Here is an 18544-nt window from a genome sequence, read left to right as displayed (position 1 = left end):
CATGACCAGCAATTGAAATAATTGACAAATTAGTCATTGTATTATATTATTTGAGCAGCAAGCAGGAAAAGATAAGGGGAGATACTGACACCTCTTTTTAACCCAAATCTAGAGGAGGTTACGTGTTTAAGTTTGACTGAGCAGTTTGCATTACTGTATAAGGTTTGAATTGCAGCACAAAATTAGTCCCCAAATCCAAATGCTTTAAAAGAGGAGAAAATAAACCTGTGTTCAATGGTATCGAAAACTTTGCGAAAATCTAAAAATAATATAAAACAATCTGTGTTAATTAAATGCGAGTAATATAGTATATCTAATACCAGTCTTATGTTATTTGAGATACAGTATGTCTATTATTTATAAACTCGGATTGGGTTTCATCAATAATACATTCCAGGATATATTTAACTCTTTTAGCGAAAATGTATGCAATTATTTTATAGTCATTGTTCAAAAGACTAATTGGTTGCCAATAATCAATAGAAAGCAGATCTTTTTTAGGTTTAGGAATCAATGTAATTAGCCCCTGAGTCAGATGACAGAATATTGGCATTAGATAAACTTTCACAAAAAAATAGAAGGAATGGGGTTCAGCAAATAATTTATAAAATTCAGATGTCAGGCCATCAGGTTCAGGAGATTTATTATTTTTTAAATTGTGAATTGAACTAATAATTTCTATTAATAAGCTAAGGGGTTGATCACACATCACTTTAGTTAATTTTTTTAAAAATATCTCTCAATGAATTGAAAAAATTAAGAGAGGACTTTTTATTAAAGGAGAACTCGGCAACTCTAGCGAACTCTAGTCACTTCTTCGCTGATTTTCCCTTTTGTTGTCGCATGTTTTCCCCACGAGCTCCCCTACAGCTGTGGGGTGTATATCTCACAACACATTCGTAAAAAACTCACGTGCGGCAGCCTCCTCCCCCTCTCTACCGCTGCTCATGTGCGTTTGTTTTGATCGGAGCAAGCCAACTGTATCGTGTGGAGCTATGTCTACCGAGGTGGGTAATCTGGTAATGCATCATACATGCGTGTGTGTTTATGTCGAATTGCCGTAAAGCAATTTGTGTTTCGCGCTCGTTCTCGTTCTAGTTCTCGCTTCTCACGAGACTTCCAATTTCTATCTTGCCGGGACGGTAGTGCCCAAGTTGCAAGGTTGGTTTTCCGCCAGGGAACGCTGGTGGGAGCGGGGAAAGTCACCAATATCACCAGAACAGGTTGTTTAACCATCCAAATGATTTCTAGACAGTTTTATTAAGTTAAAAAAGTTACCAAGTTCTCCTTTAAATTGTGACGTGTATATGGACTATTGTAAAAAGTGGAACAGTAATTTGAAACCTCCTTGCCCTTACAAAAAAGTATACTTCAAGTTAATTTTATGAATTATTCTTAATTTATGTTCAAGTATATTTTTAAGTATACTTTATGTAGTAAGTATAGGTACTAATATCAATGTGTACTTGAAGTAAACTTATATGTGTACTATTTCAATACTGCTTGGGACTTATTTGGCCCACTTTTACTATATACGTACTAAATTACTGAGAAGTACATAAAGTATATTTTTGAGCAGTATATAAAATGTAGACTAAAAGTATACTTTCTTATTTTTAGTTTAAAAGAAGTATACTAATAGAACACTTGAATAAACTTCTTTTTCGTAAGGGTGGGGTCAGATGTGATTTTCCCATACATTTTTAATTGATGTATATTATTTAAATTAGCCTAAGCCTTTTCTAATCTAAAAAGGAGCTATTCTGTTCCCCTTCCTCCAAACATATTTTCCTTGACCTTACAAAAGCTCCTTCCACTTTCCCTTTATAGATGTTACTGTAAGGCTGCTGCCAGTATGTCTGGCCGATCCCTTGATGGAACAAAAGGCCCCCCTGGACATTAACACTTGAACTATCTCCTGCATAGGTAACAGGGATTTCCGAGGCACAGGCTCAGCACACAGTGCAGTTCACACTCCACACACACTATCTCCCCTTCATCCCCCCTCCTCCTCGCCTGAAATACACTGAAAACCTATGCAATGTAAAGTATGTACAAGAAGTATCTATGCATGTTTGATATCATTTAAAGTGTCTCAGTGCGCCTGGTAAAATGGTCTCATTCTTCCAACCATAAGGAAAAGCTAAAAGAAGTTATAAAATATGAGAAAGTGATGTGTCCTCTAAAGGTGTTTCCCTCCCCCAGATCCTCCATTCAGACTGTACCTCCTGTATGTTAAACAAGAACCCATTCAAATACAAATTCTGATCTCCCAGTGTGAATCCCTGAATAGGGAACCAAAATCTAATTATAATGATAGACGGCCATTTGATAAGAATATTGAATTATCTGGGTATATAAGGAAAAGGTGCAGAAAGTTCGAGGAGTCTGTAGGTTGACTGCCCACACAACCGCATGTGTGTAGTTTTTCGTTGCCAGGTAATAATCTTTACAAATTCCTCGAATCCATGAATTGTTGTTATGTTATGATTAACTGATGATTTTATTCTTGCAAATTGTATTTTGAATTATTGCTTCATTACCTGGTCAATAAATTGTAAACGTTTGATTTTATTCTGACTGACTCTGAGATTGTTTTTACTCTTATAGATTATAGGATCCGTATATTTCCACAAGCCTGTGCTAGACATTAGTGACGACTAATACTGATATCAGATTCAAGTGTACTTGAATGAGGGGGGCGAGTTATTTCCGTCCAGAATCAGCTAATGCTGTTTGATCAACCTGGATTCGGGTGCGTTCCATAACCTCTGTTCTCATTTAAATGCTCCTTTAGATACGTGTACGTGGTTATACCACGGGCTTGACTAAACTAAAGCCATTTTAAGAAAAGTAAGTTGATCGACTAACGTCTTTTATGGTGGTCATGACCTCTACTAAGGTGGCATGCAAGGGGGCTATGTAAGTGTCTGTTATTTTGTACGTGTGAATACGGCAAATCTCAGATATTTAGGCAATTACCTCTGTTTTGATAATCAGACTGGCAAGATTGTGTCGTGCATCCTTAGGAGAATGACTGCAAAGCGATACAGTTTCCTAATCTAAAAGGGTAAACTATAATCAGAGTTAAAAGAATAATCAAATATTCGTTCACGTTTAATGATGCACAGATATCATTAAAACCTTTTCATTTATGGAGTCAGATGAAATAAACGAGTAAATACATATGAGAATTGTGTTCCATTTAATCTTGTTGTGTTGCGTAAAAGGAAAGACAGTAACGCGCAGAGAAACCTTCCCCGTGTTATTGGAAAACCTCCATTGGACCAATAAATGGGCTTACATTGTATGGCAGATTTACAAAATAAGTTAGAGTTTTTCTGCTTCTTAAGAAGTGAAGTAATTTCAAATATAATTGTATTTTCCTGTTCTTTATGAAGGTTAACAAAATGGCTAACTAAAGCTAAATGGCTAATTGCCAAAATGCCTTAAATATTTTGAAGCTTCAAACTTACAGAGTTCCCAGTCAACACAATATCCTTTATCAGCCTTGGCCTTTTAAAAAAAAAAAAAAGCCTCCCGATGCCTTTTAAGCCTCCAGATGTCTATAAACTCATATTTCTCCATAATTGTCTTCAACAACATATATGGCCCTATTTTAACGATCTAAGCGCACGGCACAAGTGCACGTGTCTGAATCCACTTTTGCTTCATTAACGACAGGAAAAATGGTCGGCGCTCCCGGTGCTGGTCTAAAAGGGTTGTCTCTATTCTCATAATGAGTAATGGGTGTGTTTTGGGTGTAACATGAAATAAACCAATCAGAGTCTCATCTCCCATTCCCTTTAAAGGCCAGTTGTGCTCGTGCCATGGTGGATTCGCTATTACATGGAGGAATTAGCAAGCAGTAAAACTGAACGCTTCTCTAGCATGGAAACGGATCTGCTTGTGCGCGAGGTTAAAGTGTGCGAGCAGACCATCTACGGGACAAGCCGGATTCACCATATCTTTATGTACACAATGTGCCTGAACACACCTGTTTCTCAAACCAGCAGCCCATGGGTGAACAGATAAGCGCAAATGCATTTGCTATTTAAACAACGCAGCGCAGGACGTGAAAAAGAAAACTGTGTCAGACTGAAACTAGCAAAACTAGCAAAACAGTCGTGTCGCGCTGTTAGCGCCGTGTTGCGCCGGGTGTATGATAGGGCCCATTGGGTCTTTTTTGGTGGCACAAAACCTATCATATCATCTGAAGCAATCATAAGGATCAAAATAGCAATGTAACGCCGTATCGAGTGCCTCTCCAGGTCTGAGAGACGGGCTTCACAGTTCTCTATTCGCTGCTCCCAGAGTCGTAACTTAGGCGTAAGGTGGTCCATTTTCACTTTAACTTCAGCAAAGACTGAGTCCACCGTCTTTTTCAGACCCTCTATTATCATAGCATTAGTATTCACCAACTTCTCAAGAATATCAGAGCGCTCGTTGATCAGGGATGAAATTGACGATAACATCGTGACCAAATCATCCAAAGATTCAGTCTTCCCTTCTTAGAGGCAGACATAATCACAGTGTCAGGGAGAGCAGGGAGAGCAGCTAAACAGAAATCTGGAGCTTTTTCAACTCCCAGGAGAGAAGCATCAGGTACTGCGTAGTCACACACTTCCATAGACACATATGGCAAATCCTTTGTCCGTTCTTTACATTTTTCAAAGCTTTTTGGCATTTTGATGGAACAGCTCAATTCTACGTAAGTGTAGAAAGAAAAACTGTTTTAACTAATGGAAAATAGACTGTTGGAACGAAATAAAATATTTTCTATCAGCAGAGCTACAAAAAGTTGACTTATTCGGCCACCATCTTGGTGGGTCTTTTGCTTCTCTGTTTCATCTTGGGATACCCATCCTGAGGTAACTAGAGAGTATGTCAACTCCAGTTTGGATCCAGCCTCTTATGAAGACTTCAGATCATCATAACTGCTGTGAAGACTTCAGATGACTGAATCAACAAGCACCAATGCTACATTTTCCATATATTGTAATCATTATGTTCACAACTTCTAATAATTACTACTATGAGATCATTACTTCTGCCTTAAATTAACACATGATGTTAGCTAACGGCGTGATTTGTATTATCTTAGAACTGTGCATTTCTGACATATGGACATTATTTTGTCACAGTTTCCTCTGATAACAGATCACTCTAAATTGTAATGTAGACACATGCATTTTCTGTAAAGCTGCTTTAAAACGACATGTATTGTGAAAAGCACTATACAAATAAATGTGAACTGAATTGAGCACGGATGGATTGAAAACAGCATTAAAGTCTTTGACTTCGTCAAGAAGTGGAAATATAATGAATTTGAAATGAGCTTGAATTAAAAAATATATATACTCACAAATGTCAGTGCGTTTCTAAAGTGGTTGTGATGTGTGTCTGTAAAGCATTAAACTAGAATATTATGTCAGTACCGTGATATGAGGACGAATGATCACTTTCTGGTCCTTTCTACTGGAGCTCCACCCAGATGTGCTGTATGTCGTCTCAGATCTCTTCAGCTCAACAATCATCTGTTCTGGAAACGTCATCATTTCCCTTTTCTGTGGAGATAATAATAATATATTAGTGCAGCATTAATGAATTGTGCTGCTTTTCTTCACAAGATACTTTCAACATTTGAGGCAAATGTCACTGTGAACGAGTACTTGATTAAGCAGATTTTATTGTGCTGTTTTTAATAGTTTTTTTTTTTTTTTTTTATCTATTTTCAAACTGATTATTTCTCTGTTAAAATGTAAAATAATTCCACACATCTGACTTAAATATCTGATGGACACACTCGCAAAGATACTTACTGTTTCCATGACTGTCATTTTTCCACAGTGAACACCGTAATGCTGATGCTCTCCACATATGTCATCAATACATGCCTGTAAAGCATCTTCCTAAATACAATTTAAAAGCAGAAAACAATAGTAAATGGAAGAAACAGCTAAATAAAGTTGCTCCAGATCAGTTTGCCTGGTATCTGTGTAGAGGAATTAGTTCCAATACACAAAGTCCCAGATAAATTATGACTATAAGCTTCACTATCCACTATACTGTAAGCTTTACTGTCCAGGTCAGTGTTAAATGGACCAAAACGGTCACAAATCACTCTACAGAATCTGGAAAAAAAATAGGTCTTAAGTTATTTTCTGAAGTGGATGTGTAAATATGCAAATACAATTAGTTTAAAAAAAAAACATAAATAGTTAAACAATGGTCATTTAAAGTGCCCCTATCATGGATTTTTGAAAATGACCTTTCATGTAGTGTGTAACAGCTCTGAGTGAATCAAAACATCCTGCAAAGTTTTAAATCTGAAAGTGCACCGTATATAAAGCTCTTGTTTTTCAAAAGTAAGAGTCGACTCTGAGTCAGTGAAATGAATAGTTTTTCAAACGAGTCATAAGCCGTTTCGTCGTGACGTCGACATTAAAGACGAAACATTAGCATATTGCGTGCACAGACACCCGGGAAAACTCGAACCTCAGACCAGCAGCTGATCCCTGTGAACACTGGAGAGATCATGTCCAGGAGATGCTGTGCTCTATAATGTGAAGGTAAAGCCAGTGTTTTCACTGTCCAAGGACGAGCATGTGGAGAATCAGAGGTTAAAGTTCATCTTTACCACGGTATCACAGCAGTGTAATCCTACACTTTTGCTGTGTTCCCTTATTTCACTGACGACTGCTTCTCAAATCTCAGAGTTGAGTGCAGGATTTACAAACCGCTTGCTCTTGAAAAATGGTGTTAAACATACTTAGTTTTGAGTTTTATATTGTGTAACTTAGGTCTCCTGCTAACTGTTTAATTCACATTATTAATACTTCTGCTAATCAGCTGTGGGCCACTATTACCTAAAACTGAGTCTATTATTAATGCAGATCGTCTGTCGTTCTCACTACTTTGAGGAAAGATTAAGCATGGAGCAAGATTTGTTTTTCCAACGTTTGTGTTACATCAGTCATTCACGCTAGAGCTCGGCTAATGTACTGTTATTGATATAGTTTCCACGTGTTCACCGCAATAAATTAGAACAAATACTTGGTAAATCAATAAGTACAAGTAAAATAATCAGTTTGTTGATGGACATGCACGTTTTAATGATGATGGTGAAGAATTACAGCTGCAACATCTCATAATGTTCCTCAAACTGAGTAGAGTATCACTGAGAAACACTGAGTCCTGCTCGAGTCGTCCTGATGGAGGTTCGGGTTGAATAAGTTCTTCCAGTGTTTCATCATCGGACCCATGCTCACAGTGATATGGTAAAATCGACGTCATTGTTCTTTACTGTGTTTAGTTTATGGTGTAGGAAGCCTCAGGACCAAACGTGCCGCAGAAGTCCTGAAAAGTGAAGCCAAAGAGTCTCGATCGCCCCCCGGTGGCTGGTCCTAGTATAGGTCATAAGCCCCGCCTCCCTGTGTTATTCAACGGGACGTGAGACCAACTAAACAATTAAATTAAACTTCAGATATCTTTTTTTCCAAAAGTGGTTTCTGTCATTTACTGTAGTTTTTATCACGCTGATGTAAGCACTTTTTGAAACAGACACTTGAACTTACATCAGCGTAATAAAAACTACAGTAAATGACAGAAAAGACTTGGTTCTGTGCATCAGTGGTTGTTTGGATGCAGAGATATGGACGTGAGATAAAAATGGTTTCAGCAACTCATGCCACACTTCTTTCTGGCCGTCTCAGTCACAGCGCTGTTTAATGCTCTCTGCTGCTTGTTTCTGTTGTATGCCACTGGTCCATGATTATGTGCATGCATTTTGACTGCATCTATAGTATTTATGTCCCTGTACATTTTTTTTTTAAAGGGACCGTATGTAAGATTGTGGCCAAAACTGGCACTGCAATCACTTTCAAATTACTGTAGAGCGGTGTATCCCCTCCCCCTCCCCCTGACTCGAGGTGTCCAGATAGGCTGCAGGATCCGGCAGGAACGTAGGCTGCTACAAGGAGCTTCCAATGGCAAGTGACGAGTCCTACACAGTAAGTTTTTTTTTCTGTTAATTATGTTTATGCTTCATGAGAGATGTTTTGCGTATTTTGGTCTTTTAGGTTTCGTAACGTTAGACATTTTTTATCCGACACGTTTGTAGCTGCAGCTGTGGCAACTAGAGCAGAGCTGGCAACCCGGATGCCGAAACACTACTGACTTCGTGATTGGTAGATAGGTGGAGGGTGGAGCTTCAGGCCAAAACACAACATGACAAGAGTTGCTGAAACCATTTTTATCCCACGTCCATATCTCTGCATCCAAACAACCACTGATGCACAGAACCAAGTCTCGCCCTACATTTATTCTTTTACAATAATGTACATCACAATACAGAAGAAAAGATATGATGCTGCTTCCTTTTCCTCACAACTTTAACTAGGAATTCAAGCAATGAACATGTTAGGAAGATTTTTTTACCATTGTAGCTTTACAGTAGAAACTTTGATCAGTTATTAATTTTATTAGTGTAAAAAGTTCATTTTGTTTGTTACAAATATGGTGTCAGAACTGTTATCTCTCCTTCTCTTCACTCTAATCTTTGTTTTCATCTTTTCCATGTAGCGGCCATTAGCAGCTGATTGTGTTCAACAGTCAGCACAGTAGTGTTTTGCCTCGCAGCTGTTTCTACTCTCTCCTTGATTTCTTTGCTTTATATTCTCTTCCTTCTTGCCCTGTCTCACTGCCAGTGTGTTTTATGCCTCTCTATCCATCTTGTCAAACGTGTTTTTGTTCGTGTTTTTTCCCTGCTTTCACTCCTGTCCTCTGCCCATTGGTCAACAGACTGCCTATCCCAGAGCTAACAAACACTTGTCCTTGGTTCTGTTTACAGGAATGGACGGTCTGCTCATGTATGACCTCTGTTCGCCGCTGACCTTGGGACTGATCTGCTCTGTTTATGCTGCTGTATCCCTGGTAATGACTTTCTCATCTATCTGACTCCTCTATCGTCTTCTTTCTGCATCTGATCGCTATAAGGATTGTCTCTCTTGGCCTGACCCTCGCCTGTTTGACCTCTCTTCAGACCTGCTCTTTCTAGCAAAAGTCAGTCTTCTGTTAGAACTTTTAGTCTAATATAAATATATAAGTCTAATATAATATATAAGTTAATCTGCTCTTGGGTCCTTGCTTCAACAAAACCTTACATCTGCTTTTTTAAATGTTCATATTTACGGTTTCTAAATGTAGTTAGACTTATAACTTTTTAATTATAAATCATGGTTAGATAACTATATGGTGTCTATAAAACAATCTGTGGTATTAAGTCGTTTTACCTGTGGTTACTGTGGTCTCATTACAAATATCAAACATCAAAAATGTTTTGTTTTAAAGGTAGGGTAGGTAATCCTGTTCAGAAACACTTTTTTTTTATACTGGGTGAAATGGTCCTTCCATCCTGAGAGTAGTCAATACATTATGTGTTTAGAAAAAGGAATGAAAAAAATCAGACCTCTGTAGCAGCTGCAGGACAGTAAAAACTCTGACCAATCACTGCCATTCGGTGCGAATGTAAAGAACCAATCAGATGCCTTCATGTCTCGTGCCCGAGCCCCACTGCGCGCGCTGCCCTGCGTGCACTCATCACATGTCACCGTTCCCGGAAATATTCAGCTCAAAGCACCTGCATATGCAGTCAGCGAAGGCAAACAAGGCAAAAACTACTTCCTCGGACCCTGCCCGCACTCTTGAACGACCTCCTCTGCTTCGCCCTCAACCCCGGACCTGTCCTCGAACCGACGATGCGGTACTTGTCTCCGGACTCGGAGTGTACGTTAGTCTTCATTAGAGTCAACAATGTTTTCATCATGGAAACTCTTACATGCAAAACACCGTATATGTTATGAATCTTACACGAAATTCACCTTCATCACAGTGTAACTGATGGTAATGGAAAAACGTGTATCAATGCAACCTGTTTTTAGTTTTGCCTTATAAATATAGCTCGTTACCGAATTAAACTTTACCAGTATCGATATGCTAGCTTGATAGTGAGTACTAAAAGAAATCTTATTTGTTTATATTTATAGTGATAAAGTTAGGTATTTTATTACATGTGATTCTGACATGATCATAGGCGTCGATTTCGGGGGGGACGGGGGGGACGCGTACCCACCAGATTTCGTCATGAGTCATTTTGTACCCACCACTTTTAACTTCCGTCCATATTAATTTGACTTTTGGTTCGATTTTTTTTTTTACCGTTTTCAGTGGTTGTGAGGAGCAATATGAGAGAGAAATTTGGTAATCATTGTCTGACCCAACAAAAACACATTATAATATTCATTTTATTTTATTTTCCGTGTTTGCATTTATGAGGGAAAAAACAACGTGTCAGTTCTCGGTTACGGACGTGAGCGCTCTGAAAGCGGCACTAAAAGACTGATTTAAAACTTTCACAGAGACCTCAAACAGAACAGCTGCCTTTCTTTAAAGTGAATTTCGTTTTGTATTAATTATATCTTAATTTTAATCAATGTTTCATGAACCAATTGCCTGGATTTAATAGCCTAAATAAGAAGTAAATATAGCAGATAATCACGACATTGGAGGCGCCGGCGAGTGAACTGGAGTTCGTCTCATAAATGAACCGAAACTCAGCGTATAATGCACATTCACATTCACAGCGCATTTAGACACATTTAGACGCAGTCATAATCATTACTTCTACTGGTTCTTTGTGGCAAGCTTTATGCGTGCGGTCGTGCGCTTGAGTGCGGCTATATTACATAAGCTCATTATCCTGTAGGCTATAAGTAATTAAATTAATATAAAGGGGCGATTTGTCCACGAATGAACAACTAGCCTACTAGTCGACTAGGAAAAAAAACTTTTAGTCGGAAGCAGCCCTTATTCCACATATTTTCGAACCAGGCAACAGGACATCTGGGTTGAGCGAGCGACCCTACGGAATGAGTGAGCGGAGCGGAATATTCAGAAATACGCTCTCCACCCACGAGCTCTGATCGGAACAAACCCGAACCTCACTGTCTGCTGAACCTGCGCAGAAACATCACAATATAACCAGCTTTTTAAAATGGTTTTTAAAACTAAACACTCTTTTAGCACAAATTATGAGCTTATTGGTGATTTTTTTATAATTATTGACAAAATTAGAATATTATGGAAGCTTGTTTCCGCCACAAAATAAAAAAATAAAAGATAATTGCGACTTTTTATATCACAATTGCGAGTTTACATCTCGCAATTCTGACTTTATTTCCCGTGCATGCCTGAGCAACAGGACATCGTCTTTCAAAACATAACCTGCGCGAAAGAGAGTAAAAAAAATGAATGCGTCATTGTACCCAGCACTTCTGAAAATGCACTTCCGAATGCGTCTCTGTCCCCAGCACATTTCAAACCAAACTGACGCCCATGGACATGATGTCACTGTATGTACTGCGCTCCTTCCTCTCCACTCGTCTCAGGTAATAAATGCGTCTTCCAGCTGAGCCTGAGCGTTTGGCGTCGCGCGTTCATGTGTTTTGGGGGCGTGGCTTTGGAAGGAGCTCAGAAGGGAGGGGGTGGGAGTGAATGGAAATAATGAGCTGTGTTTATTGCAGATTAAAAGGTCTACAGTCACTCGATTTTTATATTTTCTTTTTCAGAGTACTTACATTTTAATTATGTATTGGTATATAAAGACAGTTTAAACAAATTTGGAATGTTGTTGTTTTTTTAGAAAAATCCTACCTACCCTGCCTTTAATTGCTAATGGTGTTATAAATCAAAATTAACTACAAAGGACATTTTATTTAATTGCCATTATTAAAAAATTTTGACAGCCCAACTGAGTATATTTAATTATCCTTAGAGAGCAAAGATCTGCTTACCACATCCTGAAATTTTTCAAAAAAGATTTGCAATGAGTCAAATTCCTCCTCGATTTCTTCTAGTTTGCCTCTGCATGACCTGCATGATCTCGTCTTCTTCATAGTGCCCTTAAAAAGCTACACAGATGTGAAGAAAACAGACTTTAGTGATGATCCACAGATATACGTGTGCTTTCACTGTTAAAATGATCATTCTCTGCAGTTCAGCCTCCAGCACATTAGACTGCTGATAAACCTTTAATTGTGTCTCATGATAACAAATGATAGTCAAGGATCCGAGTGAAGTAAGTTTGTAGAGGAGATCTAAACCAGATATGAGGCAATAATGTCTCTGAGCGTTCTCTGAGAAACACTTCCAGAGCTGAACTGCTGTGAGATGATGATAGATGGTCCTCATGAAGGAGACAAAAGATGACAGAATAACCCAGAAGAAACTAGTTACCTCAGAGGATCCAGGAGTCTTTTTAATGATCAAATGTAGAAGTTCTGCTGCGTCTCGTTGTTCATGAACTTTGGGTTTGATGGAGAGAAAGCAAATAACAATCAAACACTTATATTGAGTAACTTTCATCAGCAGAAACATTGACTGAATGCTGGAAACAGCAATAAAGAGACCAACCGTCTGTAATGCCGAGGCTCTTCGTGACTCCAGCTGCTGAAACTGCAGTTTTCTGTTGTGTTTCTAATTCACTGAACAACTTCTTCAACTCTTCAGCCAAGCGTCCATCAGATGAACCGTCTCTGTCCAAACTACAGAAGACACTGAGTGTTTATCGATCGGCTGTTTGTCATGTTGTTTCCACTGCTGGAAGTGAAAGATGTTTCTTTACCTCTGGACATGTTGCCTGAATCCCTTCGTCATGAAGAGCATCTGAAGAACTGCATTCAAGCAGGAGGAGGACCCTTGATTCTCCAGCCCACAGTATCCTGATATGAGAAACACATTAACACTGGACTGACGTCCATCCAGCTGACCAGAGAAACTCCAGAAACACATCCGGCAGATCTTACAACATACAGAGCCATCGAGATCAGAAACTGACTCTACGGTTCAAAGCAAATGTTGGCTTGGTTTAAAAGAGAGTAGGCCTGGACAGTCAATCAATATTCATCAGCTTTGACAGCAATGAAATGAAATGTGAGAAAAGAAGTAATCCATGACTGTGTGTTAATAATGTCCATCTTCAGAAAACAATCCTAATATGAACGGTTGTGTGAACTGCAGAGAACAAACTCACTGAAGATCAGACTGTTTCTCACAGAAAACAAACCGGATCATTGTGAGAAACACAGACAGTAACGTGAGGCATCAATGCTGTTCATCTCCACAGGGTTTCAGGGACGGAGAAAGTGTTTTCTCTCAGTACAGCTCTACTCTAATCATGATTCACACGCTCTTTACTGATGGAGATGTTCAGATCAGATGAAGAGATCATGTCTTACTTCTTCTCTTGGCTGTTGAGTCAGTCTTCTTTGTGTTTGAAAGACGCTGGAAAGGATCATCTCTGGGTTTCTGTGTCTTCTGGATCTGTAATATGTTTAAGAGGAACTTGATCAAACTCAAATATTGTTCACACATACACAGTATATCTGACTAAATGACAGTGCCAACAAAATCTTTACAATCTAAAACTGCATTATATTCAGAGTCCACAGACCCAACACTGCTGAATGATAGCAGTAGAACAGAATATCACAATTAAATAACTACTATTACAGTAAAAAATAATGGCATGTCAAACACCAATTATCTGTAAAATATCTAATGTAAAATTATCTGTGTAAAACAGGCACACAAAGCTCAAACGAAGTGTGTTCACAATGAAACCCCTAATAAAACACACACAACCTTTCCAGCAGCAACTGGTTGGGTCACTTTACTGGCCATCATCAATCGCTGAACTTCACGTCTGTGGAGGAAAATAAAACACTCTTTTAAATGAGCAGTTGATAAATATCACCATCATATCAGAAGAGTGTGTGAATAAGCTGGAGAGACATTGATGATTCTCACATCCAGTCCAGAAAGAGTTGACACACGTCACTTTATAAATGCTGTTTAAAGATTCTCATCATGACATGAAAAACATTCTCAATCTTTCTAGCTGAAAATCTGTAGATTCATGAGCAGCACTGAAGTGATGACACACACACACACACACACACACACACACACACACACACACACACACACACACACTACTCTGAAGCTTTACACCAGTGCTGTGCTGCTAAAATAATCTTATCAAAACTGAAGCCCAATTGAGTTCTAATGACACACACCACAGAATCCAACAGAATAATGTACATATTTGACAGAATAAATTCATTACCTGTGATCTTCTCCAGTGTCTCTTACAGCTGCTGTAAGACAAAATGAAAAGCACAAAGTCTGAATAAAGGCATTTTGATTCTACATAAGCCAATCAGTATTCATCAGCTTTAACAGTCATGAAATGAACTATAATCTGGTAATGATCTTCTCTGATGGTTACGTGTTCCCATGCCATAGACCTTGACTGTGCAAAGCTCTGTCCAATCTATCAACTAATGTAATGCAAAGCCAATCAGCATCTTAAAACACCAGTTTATCTGCATGATACATGCAAAGATTCTGGAAAGAGACAAAACCAAAGTAGGAGTGAACTAACTCACTGGATTAATGTCTGTAATATAAGTTTATTCACCTAGGACGCTAGTCTCAGCCTAAAAAAGACATTTTTAGTAAAAAGAGGCACATACACTGTATAAAACAATATACAATAAGATTCGTTATCAACGTAACTTATACCTCCTGGTGTTCTTCTAAAATGAGGGAGAGCCACAAATCCGTGAGTACAGTTTACAAACCCGTGGGAACAGATTGTGAAAGCGTGAGCACGGTTTATGAATTTGTGGGTACAGATTGCAAAAACTGAAGGCACGGTTTACAAATCTGAGAGCGCGGATTAGAAACTCGTGGGTACGGTTTATTAATCCGTGGGCACGATTTGTTAAACCGAGGGAACAGTGTGAGAATTTGTGAGTATGGTTTATAAACTGAGCGAACGGATTGCAAACCGCCGCCACGGATTGTTTTTTTTACTCACACAGGTGACTTCCCAGGCTCCGTACTAACAAACAATCATGGCTGATAGACCCAGCAGAGAGTTATGGGTAATGGAGTCCAAAACAGTGACAACAGTCAGGATGGAGTGCCCCCTGCTGGCCCTCAAGGGCACTACAGCTGCTGATCGTAACAGCTTGTGTAAAGGGTGGTTAGTTAAGGTGAAAGTTTCCTCGCTTTGAAAAGTTCAGCATTGCTATTTTTTACTGTATATATGCAAAAATAACTTGTAATAATAAACTGAATTAATCAACTAATTAATCAGGTTTACAAGGTTTAATGTAACACTAAATAAAATAATACTCACTTTTTCTGTACATCAGTAAATATGCAGAGCTAGAGCTGTAAATAAGAAAGGTTTTAATGAGAAAGGATTTTGCGTATGCATATATGTTAGAGCAAATGTTAGGTGGGTCAGTCTTTCATTTAGCTACGGTGTGGTTTGTGATTCATAATGTAAGATTATTACCTGTAATTGATCCACTGTTGGCCTGAACCATAAAGCTATGGGGAAAAGGACTTGATAAATTAGTAAATCATCCAACAGAAAGGTTTGAAGACATATCATTTCTAGTTGTCCTCCTGAAATATTCCAGATGTATTTGCTCGGTTCAGAACATCAAATAATGTTTCTGTCTGTTCCACCTTACACAAAACCCTACATTTCCCTCCATCACCTTCAGTGTCCTGTAATATATAATCAATCCAAAACTCACCTCTTCAACCGTCTTATCATTAAAACAGTACAAGTGTCCACTCTTATCTTTAATGAATGCTTCATAATGGCTGCCATGGTGATTAATGATGGCATACAGCTCATACACTGGGGAATCATTATTAACCTGAAGAGAAAAAAACACATTGAGTTTGAGCTTGTGGTTTATGGTAGGAGATTGCACATACAGTAAAAAAATGTTCCTTTATTTTTCACGCAATATTCAGAGAAATTTCAAGAGTAATCAAGAGCAGTTAGAATATAAGAAAGCAAGCAAAAAAAAAAAGTAGAGAAAGTAGAGAGAGATGAGGCTTTTTAGTATGTGAACGTGCTGCAATTTCTCTGATGGATGAGGTGTGTCTCCAGCTGTTTCTTGAAGGTTGTGACTTAGACACTACTGACTTATTGACCATAGTAGAAAGGAAAGAGCATAGACATGGACTGCTGTATGCACATGTCAGAATTGTGAACATTAAGGTAAGATATGCTTTATTACAACCGAGGTTTGCCCAACAAACTTGGAGTTAAAAAATAATAATTTAACAAATATGATATTGTGCTGAATTGGGGGAAAAAACATCAGTTGAGTTAACTGAAACAAACAAATTCATCATGACTGCATTATCATGTAAAGTGGTGTTACAAAGCTTAAAATCCAATTGTTAAGGTCAAATTGTTAAAAACGCTTTAAGATTTATTCCAAGTGTAAGAAAAAGAAAAACGATCAATACAAATTCTTACAATTTTAAATATCTCATTGATTAGGACATTTTAGCTTAATATTTTTTTAACACTTTGAACTCATTGTTTCTGGTGTCAGTCTGTTCTCGCTTACTGTAAAGCAAGTTTTGTTTGAAAATAATTAGACATGTATATAATGATGAAAACTCAATTTATTTTATTATTATTTATTTATACCTGTATATCTGAAGGAATGTTAACTTTGCATTCATTTTTCAGGTAGTGCAGTTTATTTCCTGTGAAGCGCATCTCAAATCTCTTCAGCTGCAGAGTCAACACATCTGGCCACATTTTGATATCATTTTTCTGTTGTAAAAAAAAAAGAGAAATAATTATTTTAAATGCATAAATTGCATATCATTGACACATTAATTATGATTTTACTGCCACATTTATTTCTATAGCGCTTTATCCAATACCTATTGTGTCAAAGCAGCTTCATAATCATTGATTCTTCACAGTATCACTATATAAATCTTTAATCTTTAGTTTGTTTTTGTCTTTTTTTTAAACACCCTATTAAATGTATACATACATAATATAAATAATTGTTTTTAAAAGCTAAAACTGTTTTTATCAATAAGACAATATATTGCTAATGTTCTAAATAGACATTAGTTAATAAAATCAAATGATACTTGCCGTTTCCATGTCTCTCATTGAATTACATTTAACACAGAATAGCTGATCATCTCCACTCATGCGATGGATTTCCAAATACTCCATCAAAGCATATTTCTAAAATGATAAATTAAGTTTAAAGATTTAAAGCAGTTTTATTATTCATCATTTAGGTTGTAAATTAAAAAAAACGTATCAATGTCATTCACCTGAAACATGCTCAGGCCTCAGTTTATATTATTTTATTTCCACTGGTGATAGTTTGTCTGAGTCAGTTTCTCTTACCACATCACGAAGTCCTCTGGCATCAACAGACAGAGGTATTGATAAAAACTCAGTCTCCTCTTCATTGTTCTGGTTGCAGTAAGAACACACTGTAGATGTCACCATGATTCCTCTGAAAATCTAGTATTAAAAGAGATTATCACAGTCAAGAGTGAATATTTTTTACATTCTACATTTACAGCATATCTTTAATAAGTAAGAGTCTGAAATTACCTCTGATGGCTCAGGTACTCTGTGTAATATCATCTGGAGATATTCTGCTGCATCTTGCTGCTCAGAAACTAATTGAGAAAGATAACTATGAAATACAACTGCCATAAGAGTGAATAGAAATGATGATGTCCTTTAAGCAACCGCATCAAGACCTGAAAATAGTTACACAAACATCCACAAAACACACAATTTCTAGTATTTCAGTGTCACGGCAGCACAGGCCCTATCCAGTGCATGAACTGATATGGTTAGAGGAATATTTATTCTTTCAAGAGGTTGTAAGTTTGAATTTATCTCTATAGCTCCATGACCACTGAAAAGTGACATTACATTTCTTAGTAGTGAAAACATATGGTTTGGTCTCTGTAGACGCGCTGCTGGCCAAAGCTGTTTAGATCTGCACAGATTCAGGAAATCATCGCTTTCTTTCTTTCTCCAATAAAAACAAAAAATTGTTTTAAGTCTCCCCCACTTATTCTAAAAACACTGTGGAAAGTAAAAACTGTAACGTGCAGTTTTGTTTTATTGTCTACGTGTTTTGGTTTTGCCTGTCTGCCTGCCCATCTGTGTTCCTAGTTACACTGTAAGTCATACAAAATTAATTTATTGTTTTTTAGACAGGTTGTTTTCCAGTTTATTGCAGAATTATTTTTTGAATAAATACAAATGGAGAGAATATTGAATAAATCCAACATAATACAAAAGAGCTGTTTTCAATTTACAAGCATTTTCTACTAAAACGCTCGCAAGCACGAGGCACGCATGCACTGGAGTTTCCCTTCTGCGGACATTTCATTTCTGTGAACCTTTTTCAATTTGCTTAGTTCTATCTTATTAATATCAAAAGGACACGATTAATGTCATGGGCAGCTGTAAAACGATCCACATCTTGAGTTGAATGCTCACGAGCCCTGCACTGGAGTTTCCCGCTGACAACCTGGAGGCAAAGCTCTTCTGCGCTTTTTTTCATAAATACATTTCAGAAATTAAAGAAGATTAATTACTGAAATG

The 18544-nt window shown here is 37.7% G+C and overlaps 1 protein-coding gene across 1 annotated transcript in view; it reads right to left on the bottom strand.

Moving 5' to 3' along the window:
- Nucleotides 1-18544, bottom strand: part of LOC311283504 (uncharacterized protein) — a 333540-nt gene that overhangs the window by 283622 nt on the left and 31374 nt on the right. Inside the window, exons 5-20 of the mRNA XM_084397942.1 lie at nt 17534-17601; nt 17321-17440; nt 17057-17152; nt 16592-16720; nt 15675-15800; nt 15428-15462; nt 15266-15300; nt 14186-14216; nt 13702-13762; nt 13296-13380; nt 12683-12779; nt 12472-12602; nt 12295-12362; nt 11853-11969; nt 5823-5912; nt 5439-5567 (exon numbers count right to left, since the gene is read on the bottom strand). Coding sequence (XP_084254068.1) covers nt 5439-5567; nt 5823-5912; nt 11853-11969; nt 12295-12362; nt 12472-12602; nt 12683-12779; nt 13296-13380; nt 13702-13762; nt 14186-14216; nt 15266-15300; nt 15428-15462; nt 15675-15800; nt 16592-16720; nt 17057-17152; nt 17321-17440; nt 17534-17601 — 1418 coding nt within the window. The remainder of the gene's footprint in view (nt 1-5438; nt 5568-5822; nt 5913-11852; nt 11970-12294; nt 12363-12471; nt 12603-12682; nt 12780-13295; nt 13381-13701; nt 13763-14185; nt 14217-15265; nt 15301-15427; nt 15463-15674; nt 15801-16591; nt 16721-17056; nt 17153-17320; nt 17441-17533; nt 17602-18544) is intronic.

The sequence above is a fragment of the Rutilus rutilus genome (genome assembly GCF_951802725.1).
Source record: "Rutilus rutilus genome assembly, chromosome: 23".
Classification (NCBI taxonomy): Eukaryota; Metazoa; Chordata; class Actinopteri; order Cypriniformes; family Leuciscidae; genus Rutilus; species Rutilus rutilus.
The sequence above is the reverse complement of the archived record's forward strand: the minus strand, read 5'-3'. Positions and strand labels throughout refer to the sequence as shown.